This window comes from Quercus lobata, chromosome 2 (genome assembly GCF_001633185.2).
Source record: "Quercus lobata isolate SW786 chromosome 2, ValleyOak3.0 Primary Assembly, whole genome shotgun sequence".
Taxonomy (NCBI): Eukaryota; Viridiplantae; Streptophyta; class Magnoliopsida; order Fagales; family Fagaceae; genus Quercus; species Quercus lobata.
The window spans coordinates 23439023-23454148 of NC_044905.1; the positions used below are offsets into that span (position 1 = coordinate 23439023).

Below are 15126 nucleotides of genomic sequence, written 5' to 3' on the forward strand. Positions count from 1 at the left end.
TTTGACAGCATGTTTTAGAATTTGGTTAATACTCCTCTTGGTGTTCAATCTAGTTTTCAAAATGCTATTGCAAGTGCACCTTTTGAAAGGATATGTAGGTATTGGTTCAAGTGTTGGTACTCAGACCAGTTAAGTTGTATCTGTCATGGCTCCCAATACCATTTCTACCTCACTACAGACATCTGCATCTGTCACACTTTAATCATCCTTGCCTTCTGCTTCCAATTTAGCTTCTTGTTCTTCTAATTTCTCAGGTAATCCTTTTTGGATTCCACCTAATTTTTCTCATTCAGTTTTTTCTACTCAAGTAGTAGTTACGATTGTTCATAAATCTGATTCTTGGATTATAGATACTGGAGCCACTAATCATACGGTTCATTTAGTGACTCAACTTACCTTTATTACTTCAATTGTCAATACTTGTGTCTATTTGCTAAATGGGGAACAAGCCTTAGTCACACATGTGGGCATTGTGCATATTTTTTCTACTCTTGTCTTAACCGATGTTTTGTGTGTTCCATCTTTTGGTTTTAACCTAATTTCAGTCAGTAAATTTACCAAGAATCTATTTTGCTGTCTCATTTTTCTTGGTCATTGCTACTTTATTCAGGACCTTGCTCAATGGAGCATGATTGGTCAGGGTAGAGAAAGCAATGGCTTGTATCTACTGGACTCTTCCATTCAGCATAGATCTTCTGCTCTTATTGCTACCAATCCTCTTTCAAGCACAGATTTATGGCATACTATATTAGGCCATCTTTCATTTTCTAAACTTCAATTGTTGAAAAATGTTGTAAACATTGATGTTTCTAATAAAGCTTCATGCTATGATGTTTGTCATTTCTCTAAATAGAAAAGGCTTCCTTTTTCCATTAGTAATCATGCATCTTCTGCCCCTTTTGAATTGATCCATTGTCACCTTTGGGGTCCTTTTGCTACTTGCATTGTTGAAGGTTACAAGTATTTTTTGACTATTGTGAATGATTTTTCAAGATGCACTTGGGTTTATCTTCTCAAACTTAAATTAGATACTCAGGTTTTACTTCTAAGTTTTGCTGATATGGTTAAAACTCAATTTACTAGCAACATTAAGACCATTAGAAGTGATAATGGTACAAAATTTTACCTTAAAGACTTCTTTCATTTCAATGGTATCTTGCACCAATTATCTTGTGTTGATACTCCTTAACAAAATGCCATTGTTGAGAGGAAGCATCAGTATATACTTAATGTTGCTAGAGTATTGAGATTTCAATTTAAGGTTCCCTTGTATTTTTGGGGTGACTGCATTCTCACTGTAGTCCACTTGATCAATAGGGTTCCTTCCAAATCTCTAGGTAACAAAAGCCCTTATGAAATTCTTTTTAATACTCCACCATCTTATACACATCTTAGGAGTTTTGGTTGTTTGTGTTTTATCTCCACCTCACCTAATCATAGGCATAAATTTGCACCTAGTGCCAGAAAGTGTGTTTTTGGGCTATCCACATGGCATTAAAAGCTACAAAGTATTAGATCTTGATTCTAATTCTGTTTTCATATCCAGGGTCATTGTTTTCTATGAATCCATTTTTTCTTATGCATTTGCTTCTCATCCTTCCACTTCTTACCTAGATGATTTTGTTTTTCCTCATGCTACTTCAAATGTTCCTTGTTCCACTGACTTTGTTTCTCCTTTACTGTCTTCCACTACTGTGATCATTCTAATTCCTTGTCTTCCAATGACACTTCTATGGTAGAATCATTAGATGCTCCTACTTCTGATGTTACTATATCACATCCTAATCCATTAGATGATCCTAATGCTAATACTTCTATACTAGAACCTATTTCAGATTTTGATTCTGCTATAATCTCTTATTCTGCTATAATCCCTATTGATCCACCTATACAGCCCCAATTAAGAAGATCCACTAGACCTCACATTCCTCCATCTTACCTATCAGATTATTCTTGTAAATCTGTTAGTGTTAAACCTCAATCTGGTTTGCCATATACCATTTCAGATTTTTTGAGCTATTCTCACTTGGGTCATACTTTTAAGTCCTTTGTCCTAGCAATCAGTGCTATTCCTTCAGAGCCTGCCTCCTTTCATCGGGCTGTTCAATATCTTGAATGGAAGGTTGCTATGGACAAAGAGATTGAGGCATTGGAGGTGAACCATACATGGACTTTGGCTCCTTTGCCACCTTGTAAGACTGTTATAGGCTGCAAGTGGGTTTACAGGATCAAGTATTTGCCTGATGGTTCAATTGAGAGGTATAAGGCTTGTTTAATTGCTAAAGGATTCACTCAGAAGCATGGTTTGGATTATTCTGAGACTTTTTCCCCAGTTGCTAAATCAGTTTCTGTCAGGATTGTTCTTTCTTTGGCTGCTATGAAAGGGTGGTATTTACACCAAATGAATGTCAATAATGCATTCTTGCATAGTGACTTGGTTGAGGATGTGTATATGTCCTTACCACCTGGTTTTCACAGCAAGGGAGAGGGTTTAGTTTGCAAGTTGAATAAAAGTCTCTATGGTTTTAAGCAAGCTTCAAGACAATGGTTTGAGAAGTTCTCAACTACCATTTTGTAGTTGGGTTTCGTACAGTCCAAATTAAACTATTCCTTATTCACACATTCACAAGGTGCTTCTTTCACCGTTCTCTTAGTTTATGTTGATGATATATTGCTTATAGGAAATAATCCCACTTGTGTTACTACTTTGAAGAAGCTGCTTAATGATAAATTTGGTTTAAAAGATCTTGGTTCATTAAGATACTTCTTGGGCTTAGAGGTTGCAAGGATTGATGCAGGCATTATTTTAAACGAAAGGAAATATGCCTTGGAGATATTGAAAGATACAGGTTTTATGGGCTACAAACTTGTGAAATTTCCTATGGAACAAAACTTAAGATTGTCTAAGTATGAAGGGAAACTTCTTGTAGAACCAAGGCTATATAGAAGGCTTATAGGACAAGACTTGATATAACATATGCTGTGCACAGATTGAGTCAATTTGTGTCATAGCCTAGAGAACCTCATTTGCTGGCAGCACACTGGGTTCTTCAATTCATCAAAGGTTCACCAGGAAAAGGGATTTTCTTCCCTAGCAATACAAAGTTACATATCAAGTCCTTTTGTGATGTAGATTGGGTTGGATGCCCTGACACTTGAAGGTCTCTCATAGGATATGCAGTGTATTTGGGGGATTCTTTGATGTTGGAAAATTTAGAACCTAATTGATAGAATTAATAAGTTTTAAACCCAAGTTTTTAATTAGATTTATTATGAATAAAGCTTGTTAAAACAAACAAACATCAATATCATGTCAAAATCATGTAGTGGAAAAATAAATAAAACAAGATATGATGACCCAGGAAAACCAATGAAACAAACTAGTTTCACAGTAAAAAACCTGGGGGGAATCCTTCCCAAAAAGCAATCCACTATAGAAAAGAGAAGTTTCAGATCTAGTACAAAACCTTTGTCCCTAGATTCTTCAATCCTCGTAGATGAACTTATAGCAGAAAACTTTTATCGTTTCAGAACCTCTGAACTCTTCAATATATGAATGCTACCCTTTGATGTACGAATCCCAGTACATGACTAATCAATTGCGTGGATCCCAGTACACAACTTAATCACCAACTAGAAGAAGATGTTGGCTGCAAAGTTCTTCACTTCATCAACAATGAAGATCAAGAAGCATTTGGTTACAAAACTCTAAGACGCAAAGATGCAGTAGCTTCTTTCAGAGAGAATAAGGCATCGGTCACCTTTTGCATATGTTATCCTTATATTCTCTTATGTGACGACTTCTAAAATAAGCCTTATATAGGTTTAAGGTTGTGAGAAAAAAAACCCTACACAAATACAAAAGCTTGGGCTGAAAATCAGATCTGGAAATCTGAATTCCCGTAACCTCGATAGATACCTCGATTGATCGAGAATCTGTTGAGCTTCATTCATTAAATCTCGATAGATAGCTATATGTCGAGCAGTTGTCGAACTATCTATCCACAGGTGTCGAGCTATCTATCCAACTTTAATGAACAACTTTTCTTCACTTGTTTCTTGGTCCAATCTTCATGGTTTTAATACTAGACTTGAACAACATGTTTCTTGAAGTATTAAACATATCCTAGATCTGCCAAATACAAATAAAGTATGTTTTGTCAAAGGATTAGCCAATTACATGAAATATGTCCTTAACATTTGATATCTTGGGGATCAAAGAAGCAAGGAGCGGTGTCTCGGTCCTCTACAAAAGTTGAATACAGGGCCATGGCTAGTATAGCTTGTGAAATTACTTGGATGATGTAGCTACTTAAAGATCTAAAGATTGAACACCACAAACCTGCTATGCTATTTTGTAATAATCAAGCAGCATTGTACATAGCTGCAAACCTAGTTTTCCATGAATGAACCAAACACATAGAAGTTGATTGTCACTTGGTTAGGGACAAAATTTTGGAAGGGAAAATAAAGACTTTTCATGTAGCAACTAATTCTCAGGTGGCTAATATATTCACTAAGGCCTTGGGTTTGGCATCTTTTAAAAGGCTATCAGAGAAGTTAGGATTGAAAGATATTTTTTAGCCAAAAGTTTTGAAGAAAGCCTGTTTAGTTCAAGTCACAGAGTCTAAGACACTGGACTTGAGGGGGAGTGTTGAAACTGAAATGGGAATTAAACGGCAAGCAGTAAAGGAGCAGAACAACAACAGTTACAAAAGATTTAAATGTAAAACGACAAAGAAGAAAAATAAAGGAATTAAACGCACCGTTTGATTTAGTGGAGAGTTAGTTACATATTCTGCCAGATGTCATTGTATTATTGGTTGCAAGTTTGAGAGTTGGTTATGAGTTCTAGGCGCCAGTTTTGAGTCTCTGTTTTTCATGTATATAAGTATTTGTAAGCTAATTATTTTGTAACTAATTCAGTAATAGTTTCTTGATTAGTGAATGCAAGTTTTCTTTTCTCTCTCAAAAGCTCTCTCCAAGTTCTATGTGATTTTCTGTTTTTACATCCTTTCCAGAATTCGTGTTTTCTTGCTTTCTCAGAAACTCGAAGTTCATTAATGGTTATTGACTTATTGTCAGCGCCAATACTTCTGCTTCTGAACCTTCATCTTTACAAGATTCATCCATAGCAGATGATCATCTGTTTCTATATCATGGAGAGAATCCTAGTATAGTTCTTATGTCTCAGCCCTAAGTTGGTGAAAACTATCCAGCTTGGGCCTAATCAATTAAGAAGGGGTTTGTAGATAGAACACTCACAAGCTTGGATTTAAGTAGGTAACATGGTGGGAGCATGGATTACAAATGTAGTTTCACCAAGAATTCAAGTTAGCATCATTTACATAGATACAACCCTGGAGATTTGCAATGATTTTAGAGAAAAAATTTCTCAAGGAAATGGATCATGAATCTTTAATTTGCAAAAAGTGATTGTAGAGGTTACACAAGCCTTTTGCCAAAAAAAAAAAAAAAATCCCAAGCCATATGTCAAAATATATATTTCAAACACTCATAATCAAATATCATTACCAAACACTTTTTTTTTTTTTTAGTTACAGTTTTTAGTAGCTATTGAAAACTGTTATTTGAACATTGCTACAAAAAAGGCCCATACCTTTTAGGAATTTGAAATATACAACTGCTGGTAATGAATAGAAAAATGATAAAGAGATTTTAAAAAAAATATATAGAGAGATTAAAACAAAAAAAGAATGAATAAACAATATTTAAATGAGATAGAGAAATGATAAAGAGTTTGTTGAAATGTATATTTGAAAAAATAGTAAGTAAAATATTAATGGATTGAACTTATTATTATTGAAATTGAAAACTAAAAACACTGTAGTAAAATAATTTTTAAATATGTGAATAGTGTCATAGGACCCGTGAATAGTGCATAAACAGTGTGTGAACAGTATTTTTTCCTGCATAATAATTCTACTGTTCATGCATGAAAAAAAAAAAAAAAAAAAAAAGCATGAAAACACAAAACTGATACGCCACTTTCAGTCTACCCAAATGCATGCACGAAAAAAAAAAAAAAAAAAAAAAAAAAAAAAGCATGAAAACACAGAACTGATACGCCACTTTCAGCCTACCCAATTGCTCACACAATGTATACATGTACGTTTTTTTTTTTTTTTTTGATAACTATACAAGTACGTTTCTTTTTGTTTTCACTTTCAGTACATTAACTAGGCCGGGTCCAGTAGAACGTGTCTGTCAATTCATTCCTCATGACGTCGCATCCTTTGGTCCATTCATTTTAAATTTGTGGTATAGGTGACTTTTATAGATTTGATCTGTGCCAGACATTAAGGTTACATTAAAGTTGGTGCCAGACATTAAGGTTGGTTTGGTTAGAGGGTTGAAAAAATAGGATGGTAAAGAATTGGAAGAGAATAAAAAAATTGGAAAATAAAAAAAAAAATTAATTTTTTTGATTAATAGTAAAAAAAAAAAGTTAAAGTAAATTTATATAAATTTACTCATATATTCTTGTTAAAAAATAAAATTTAATTAAAACAAAGAAGTGATAAACAATCCAAAAAAAAATGCAATTATCTAGTTAAGTCTTCATTAAGGGTCCGTTTGGGATTCGCTTATTTTACTGAAATTAAATTTTTTTTTATGAAAGTACTGTAGATAAAGGTAAAAGTTAATTAAAATAATATAATAAAACCTATGAATAGTATCAAAAAGTGCCGTGAGATCCATGAATAATAGCAAAAATAAGTTGAAGAGTAAAATAAGTTGGCAAAAATAATCTTTACCAAATGGACACTAAATAAAACAAAAAAGTAACACATTTATTTAGTAAAAAAATTGTGTATATACAAATGGATGAAGGAAAAAAAAAGAAAAGAAAAAGAAGTAAACAAAGTAGTTGGAAGAAACAATAAAGAAGAAGAAAAAAAAAAAGTAAAAAAAGTAAAGGCTATTGATGTGGATGAAGCTATATGCAAGTGTATTTGGGCATTTTCATCCATTAAGTAGCCATATTTTCTCCTTTCAGTTTTCTTCTCATTTTGGGGAGAAAGCTTTTTGGTGAGTTTAGGAAGAAAACATTCGGATTCCACTATTTATTTTTCTTCATTTCCACTAAACCAAACATACTCCAAAAAAGTTTTCTTTTCTATTTTCTCTTCAAAGTTTTCCATCCACTCTATACAACTGCTGGTAATGAATAGAAAAATGATAAAGAGATTTTTTAAAACAAAAAAAGAATGAATAAACAATATTTAAATGAGATAAAGAAATGATAAAGAGTTCGTTGAAATGGGTATTTAAAAAAATAGTAAATAAAATATTAATGGACATTATAAGGTGCACATTAAGAAATAACTTTTTGTCAATAAAGTCAGTTTTTTGTCAAATTTTTGACCAATTTTATAAAATATAGAGTTAATAAAATTAACTTTTTAAGTTTTAACTATAACTTGGTGATATTTATAAACGTAACTGATCATTTTTCTAAATAGTATAATCTCTTTAAAGTAACAGTACAAAAGTTTGGAAGGTAATTACTATGCAATGTATACATGTACGTTTTTTTTTTTTTTTGATAACTATACATGTATGTTTCTTTTTGTGTTTTCACTTTCAGTACTTTAACTAGGCCGGGTCCAGTAGAACGTGTCTGTCAGTTCATTCCTCACGACGTCGCATCCTTTGGTCCATTCATTTTAAATTTGTGGTACAGGTGACTTTTATAGATTTGATCTGTGCCACACCTTAAGGTTACATTAAAGTTGGTGCCAGACATTAAGGTTGGTTTGGTTAGAGGGTTGAAAAAATAGGATGGTAAAGAATTGGAAGAGAATAAAAAAGTTGGAAAATAAAATAAAAAAATTCTTTTGGTTAAAAGTAAAAAAAAAAAAAAAAAAAGAAGTAAATATGTATAAATTTACTCATATATTCTTATTAAAAAATAAAACTTAATTAAAACAAAGAAGTGATAAACAACCCAAAAAAAAAAAAAATGCAATCACCTAGTTATTTCTTCATTAAGGGTCCGTTTGGAATTCGTTTATTTTACTGAAATTAAAAAATTTTTTATGAAAGTACTGTAGATAAAGATAAAATTTAGTTGAAATAGTACAATGAAACCCATGAATAGTATCAAAAAGTGTCGTGAGATCCATGAATAGTAGCAAAAATAAGCTGAATAATAAAATAAGTTGGCAAAAATAATCTTTACCAAATGGACACTAAATAAAACAAAAAAGTAACACATTTATTTAGTAAAAAAATTGTGTATATACAAATGGATGAAGGAAAAAAAGAAAAAGAAAAAGAAGTAAACAAAGCAGTTGGAAGAAACAATAAAGAAGAAGAAAAAAAAAAGTAAAAAAAGTAAAGGCTATTGATGTGGATGAAGCCATATGCAAGTGTATTTGGGCATTTTCGTTTATTAAGTAGCCATATTTTTTCTTTTCAGTTTTCTTCTCATTTTGGGAAGAAAGCTTTTTGGTGAGTTTAGGAAGAAAACATCCGGACCCCACTATTTATTTTTCTTCATTTCCACCCAACCAAACATACTCCAAAAAAGTTTTCTTTTCTATTTTATCTTCAAAATTTTCCATCAACTCTATACAATTGCTGGTAATGAATAGAAAAATAATAAAGAGATTTTAAAAAGAATATATAGAGAGATTAAAACAAAAAAAGAATGAATAAACAATATTTAAATGAGATAGAGAAATGATAAAGAACTTGTTGAAATGTGTGTTTGAAAAAATAGTAAGTAAAATATTAATGGACACTGCAAGGTGCTCATTAAGAAATAACTTTTTGTCAATAAAGTCAATTTTTTGTCAAATTTTTGATCAATTTTATAAAATATAGAGTTAATAAAATTAACTTTTTGGGTTTTAACTATAACTCGGTGATATTTATAAACGTAACTGATCATTTTTCTAAATAGTATAACCTCTTTAAATTAACAGCACAAAAGTTTGGAAGGTACAAGTACTATACAATGTATACATGTACGTTTCTTTTTGTGTTTTCACTTTCAGTACATTAACTAGGCCGGGTCCAGTAGAACGTGTCTGTCAGATCATTCCTCACGACGTTGCATCCTTTGGTCCATTCATTTTAAATTTGTGGTACAGGTGACTTTTATAGATTTGATCTGTGCCAGACATTAAGGTTACATTAAAGTTGGTGCCAGACATTAAGGTTGGTTTGGTCAGAGGGTTGAAAAAATAGGATGGTAAAGAATTGGAAGAGAATAAAAAAGTTGGAAAATAAATTTTTTTTTTTTTTTTTTGCATTTGTATAAATTTACTAATATATTCTTGTTAAAAAATAAAACTTAATTAAAACAAAGAAGTGATAAACAACCAAAAAAAAAAAATGCAATCACCTAGTTATGTCCTCATTAAGGGTCCGTTTGAGATTCGTTTATTTTACTGAAATTAAAATTTTTTTTTATGAAAGTACTGTAGATAAAGGTAAAAGTTAGTTGAAATAGTACAATGAAACCCATGAATAGTACCAAAAAATGCCGTGAGATCTATGAATAGTAACAAAAATAAACTGAATAGTAAAATAAGTTGGCAAAAATAATCTTTACCAAATGGACACTAAATAAAACAAAAAAGTAACACATTTATTTAGTAAAAAAATTGTGTATATACAAATGGATGAAGGAAAAAAAGAAAAAGAAAAAGAAGTAAACAAAGCAGTTGGAAGAAACAATAAAGAAGAAGAAAAAAAAAGTTAAAAAAGTAAAGGCTATTGATGTGGATGAAGCTATATGCAAGTGTATTTGGGCATTTTCATCCATTAAGTAGCCATATTTTTTTCTTTCAGTTTTCTTCTCATTTTGGGAAGAAAGCTTTTTGGTGAGTTTAGGAAGAAAACATTCGGACCCCACTATTTATTTTTTTTCATTTCCACCCAACCAAACATGCTCCAAAAAAGTTTTCTTTTCTATTTTTTCTTCAAAATTTTCCATCTACTTTATTTCACCTCCAAAGTGCATTTATAACTATCAGTCAACAAAACAGGACAAGCCCTACCAAAAAACCAAAAAAAAAAAAAAAGGAGTGCAAGAAAAAAAAAAAAACCTACGTTCATGATGGAAGTTATTTTTAATTTGAATTTGAATTTACACTAAAATTACTTTTGTGTCCACCAATAACAACTAATGAGAATTTACTACTTAAGATTTGTTGTAAATATATTGTGGATATAACATTTCTTATCAAATAAAAAGTATTTTTTTTTGTAAGTATTCTAATCTATGTTGAACAAAAAAAAAAAAAAAAAACTTAAAAGAAAGTTAACTTTCATTTGTTTGATAGATATAAAACAAATATATAAAATATATTTGGAAGTTTTATACTAAAATTGTGATACAAAAATAAAAGTTAATTTATTTCCAAAAGCTTATTTAATTTCCAAACAAAAAGCAAAGGCTAAATTACAAATTATACTCTTTAATTTTGTATAAAATTCAATTTAATCTTGTAACTTCATGTTCATTCAATTTATCTTTTAATTTTTAACTTTATTCAATTCAGTCCTCTTATCATCTTTTTTTAATATTACCGTTAAGTGTTCAAAACGAGACCAAAAAATGATGTCACTTTAAAGATTACAAATAATGCAATTCTAACAAAGATTAATGAAATGACTAAACTGAATAAAATTAAAAGTTAAATAACTGAATTGAATGAAAATAAAGTTATAGAATTGAATTAAAATTTATTCAAAGTTAGATGATGCTACATGGTATAGATGCCATTTTTATATGATGGAGAAAACTCAAAGTAAACTTTGAATACATACGTGTGCATGATTTTCAGACCAAAACCGTAAAAAAGAAAGGTTCAAGATTTTTAAGGTCAAATTGAGATCAACTGTAATGATGTCACACTACAAAAAAATCGTTCTGTCCCAGAGTTTTTTTCCCGGCGTTTTTACAAACCGCTGTAATAGATATGCCTGTACCAGTGCTTTTTAAAAACACTGGTATAGGAAATCCTATTACGGCGGCTCAAAACCAGCACTTTATAAAGCGCTGCAATAGGAGGCCTATAGCAAGGCTTTTAAAAACGTTGGTATAGGATGCCCAAAAGTGCTGGGATAGGGTTACTGATTTCCCTTAGAGGGAAAGACCTATCCCAACGCTTTTAAAAGCGCTGGAATAGGGCCAACCTATTCCAGCGCTTCAAAAAGCGCCGGGATAGGTCATTCTCCATAAAGGAATGGAGGGACCTAAAAGCGCTGGAATAGTTCCCCCTATTCCAGCGCTTTCAAAAGCGCTGGGATAGGTCCCTCCATTCCTTTATAGAGAATGACCTATCCCGACGCTTTTTGAAGTGCTGGAATAGGTTGGCCCTATTCCAGCGCTTTTAAAAGCACCGGGATAGGTCATTCTCAGGGAATGCAAGGAACAGGTCCCTCCATTCCCTTATGGAGAATGACCTATCCCGGCGCTTAAAAAAAAGCGTTGGGATAGGTCACCTATAGGGATTTGATTTTTATTTTTTTATTTTTTTATTTTTTTACACTAGATAGAATTTATACTCTAGTCTAATCTAAGTGTATATGTGTATGAAACTCCCTCTTAGAGACTTGAACCCCAGCGCTTGCCCCCCAAAACATCGAAAGGGAGCAAAAACACCCCGATACCTATAAAAAGACCAATATACCCTCGAAACCTAATAAATGACTGAAATACCCCCAAAACATAAAAAATGACCTAAGCACCCCCTAAGGCATCAAAAACGACTGGAGTACCCCTTGTATGTAAAATTAGCTAAAATACCCTCGATTACTTGAATAAGAACAAAATACCCCTATAAGTCTGATAAATGACCAAAATGCCCCTAGAAAGGAAAAAAATGTCCAAAACACACCTGACACTCAGAAAAGGACTAATACACCCCTGAAACATAAAAAAATGACTGAAATACCCCCAACACATCGAAATGAATCCTAAAAGCTATAAAATGACAAAAGCCCCCCATGCATAAAAAAGGTGGAAAATCCCTTGATTGCTTGAATAACACTAGGGGTGGCAAAATCAACCCAAATCCATTTGCCCACCCAAACCCGCCTACTTAAATGAGACTCAAACCCACCCAATTATTAATTGGGTTATAATTTACTACAATTACTGCTAGTAAGGGTGTATTGGTAGTTGAGTAAAGTCTAAAATTTTCTAAGAGATTCTAATTTTCATGTCTTTATTTATTTGAGTCAAGTTAGTCTTTATTTGGGTTTTATTAGGTCTTTGGTTCACTACTTTAGTTTATGAGTTATAATGCTACCTGTACAAGAAAGAGTCATCAGTCAATACACTCAAATAACTCAATATACAAAATCTAAAGCCGTCCTCACCATGACTAACCCCAAGGTCATAACTTTTCCTATCCTAAAGTCCACCAAAAACATAGGTAGGCTAATGTCTAAACTTTTCCTATGTTTTCCATTTATATGTTTTTTGAAATTCCATAGAGCATGCTAAAGGCTGCAGTCATCACCATCAAAATATATCTTGAGCGTATGGAGAAGAATATTCTTTGGGGATGATAGGCTGCTTCTTAAAGGTATAGTGGCTTTAGTGATATGAATTAAGTTATGTTGGCCATTCACAAGCAAGATTTTCCAACTAGATGGTAAGAGGCCAAAAAAAAAAAAAAAAAAAAAAAAAAATTCACCTGAAAATTAATAGATACGTCCCTGCTGGTAAGTATTGTACATGAGTTTCCCAAGACAAACTTGGGGAGCATCTTTTCTTGAAAATCAGACTTGTTTGAATTTCTCCTTCCCCTTCTCTTGGGTTGGGTTTATACAACTGTTTCTTAAATGTGTTTGTATATGATCTAGGAAACTTCTATTTTCAAAACATTGTAGTTCTTCACATGTTGGTTCTTTATTTCTGATATGCTTAGATATTTGCTGGAAACTCTTAAGGACATAATATATATGGTTTGGGTTCTAAGTACGCATGGTATAACTCTAACCCAACTTTTTTTTCTTTTATAATAACTCCAACCCAACCTTTATATATATATATATATATATATATATATATATAAGCATATTACTCATGTTGGCATGTGTATTATTGTCCTTGTTACTAATATGTTGTTTTGTTTATTTGTGATTACTAGGCAAAGATGAAACGGCTTATGACAGAGGGGTCACAGTTGCAGGGAAACAACATTGAGGCTGGCATACTTTGGCAGCCCGATGATGCATTTGGACAGGTCATCGGTGCAAAGAGAGGTGGCCGTGTTAGAGGGCTAGGCTTTGGTCCAACCCCTTCTGGCAATCGTGTGAGGTCAATGGATGACAGTACGCCACCTCCAACATTTATTGCAACCGACCAAAGGGTTATAGAGTTGTCTACTCAAGTAGAAGCAATGAAGGAGAAATACACTCGTTATGATGCCCTTGAAGCTCAAGTTCAGTTAATGCGGAGGTTGTTGACCCGACTGTACCCATCGTTTCCCAGTATGTCTATGGTAAGCAGTTTGAATACAAAGTATGTGCATTTTTGTTCATGTTTGTATGGTGATTGGTGAGTTGTCATGAAGTTTCTGTGATGCAAAATAATCAGATGAATTTTGTTTGGAAACAGTTTATGGATAATTTATGAAGTTAATGGGTTATTGGATAGTATATGGTGCTTTTTTGTGTGTGTCTAAGTGTGTAGGTGATTGGTGAGTTTTGATCTGATGAATTTTGCTGTGAAATGGGTTAATTGGTGGCCATGTCTTAGTCGTTTTTCGGAATCTGATTAAATTATTTTCTGTAAATCTTTTTGCAAAATCAAGGCTTTGAAAATCACATGCCTGTATCTAATACTACACTATGTTATAAAAATATTCTAAAGTTCTAAATATATGGCAAGAAGTGCAGCAAGTGCTTATGGGCTTGAGAACTAATAGGAGTGAATGCTTGAAAAAAGGCTGCCTATAATCAATGCTAACATTCATAGGGTACCCCCATAATATGTGCATGAACTAGCTTCTCAAAAAAAAAAAAAAAAAAAGGTTGCAAGAATTGTATTGGATTATCACTTGCATTTGCTTATATTATATTGGTGACTGGATGTCTGATTTGTGAAAGACTAGCCTTGTGTTTGTTCTTTGATTTTTGGTTGGGTATTTAGGACATGATTGCAGCTTCAGTTACCATGTGATAGCCATTACATTGCTGCCCTACCTCTCCAAGTAGATGAACTTTGCTGTAGAATGCTTATCAGCACTCATGGTTAATGTATCCCCTCAACTCCCAACTACCACCTTCTGAACTCCTTCATTAATGTATATCCTAATCTTTATATCTACCAGTTTAGGGTTCATTGTAACAAATAAAATACATAGAAATATCAAGTAGAAATGTAACCTCTAAAGCTTTACACAATATGTGTAAGTAATCACTTATTGAGTCTTTTGCAAAAATTGCTCACTAATCACTTTTTGAGAAATTTATTGAGACTAATACCCAATTGATATGCTTAACTGAAATCAGTCATTTTAAGTGTGTTTTAATTGCAAATGTGGCACTTGGTAGTAATACAAGTTGTTTAGTACACTAATCTATTGTGTGTTTCTTAATTCGTAGGATGGTGATAGTGATTTTGCAGTGGATATCCAGTCTCCCGGTGCTCAGCACTTATCATCTGATGATACGCAGTAGGCGATTCTTTGGGCACCTATTTTGGAGTAGGAGATACGCAAGAGAATGTATTTTTTTGTACAGGACATTCTATATAGTTAGAATGTATTCTTTTGTGTAGGACATTCTATATAGTTGTCTAGAATGTATTATTTTGTGTATAAAATTTTAGACATATGGGATGTAATTATTGATATGGTTTAATTAAATATATTTAGTTTTTTGGTTTAATATGGTATGGTATTTGCTATTGGAAAATATGAATTGTAGTTCATTACAATTGCTATAAAACAGGTATTGGAAAATATATATTTTAGGTACATTATAGGTGCTAAAAAAAAAAAAAGAAAAAAAAAAGACCTATACCGGCTCTTTTGAAAGCGCTGGCATAGGTCCTTTTATATTTCGCTGATTCACGGCCTATACCAGCGCTTTTGTGAACGCTAGAATAGGTACATCCTATGCTAGCGCTTT

The 15126-nt window shown here is 32.4% G+C and overlaps 1 protein-coding gene across 1 annotated transcript; it reads left to right on the forward strand.

Moving 5' to 3' along the window:
* The first annotated feature begins 12128 nt into the window (after window positions 1-12128).
* On the forward strand, window positions 12129-14883 carry LOC115974128. Its single transcript, XM_031094345.1, has 3 exons — window positions 12129-12572; window positions 13140-13493; window positions 14599-14883. The coding sequence occupies exons 1-3, from the start codon at window positions 12552-12554 to the stop codon at window positions 14671-14673; spliced, it is 450 nt and encodes a 149-aa protein (XP_030950205.1). The 5' UTR covers window positions 12129-12551; the 3' UTR covers window positions 14674-14883.
* The last annotated feature ends 243 nt before the right edge of the window (window positions 14884-15126 follow it).

Bases quoted from the DNA above. Each gene is read 5' to 3' on its own strand.
- LOC115974128 (XM_031094345.1), top strand. From the start codon at position 12,552: ATGATAGGCTGCTTCTTAAAG. The intron at 12,573-13,139 runs GTATAGTGGCTT...TGTGATTACTAG, and splicing joins TGATAGGCTGCTTCTTAAAG to GCAAAGATGAAACGGCTTAT. The intron at 13,494-14,598 runs GTAAGCAGTTTG...CTTAATTCGTAG, and splicing joins CGTTTCCCAGTATGTCTATG to GATGGTGATAGTGATTTTGC.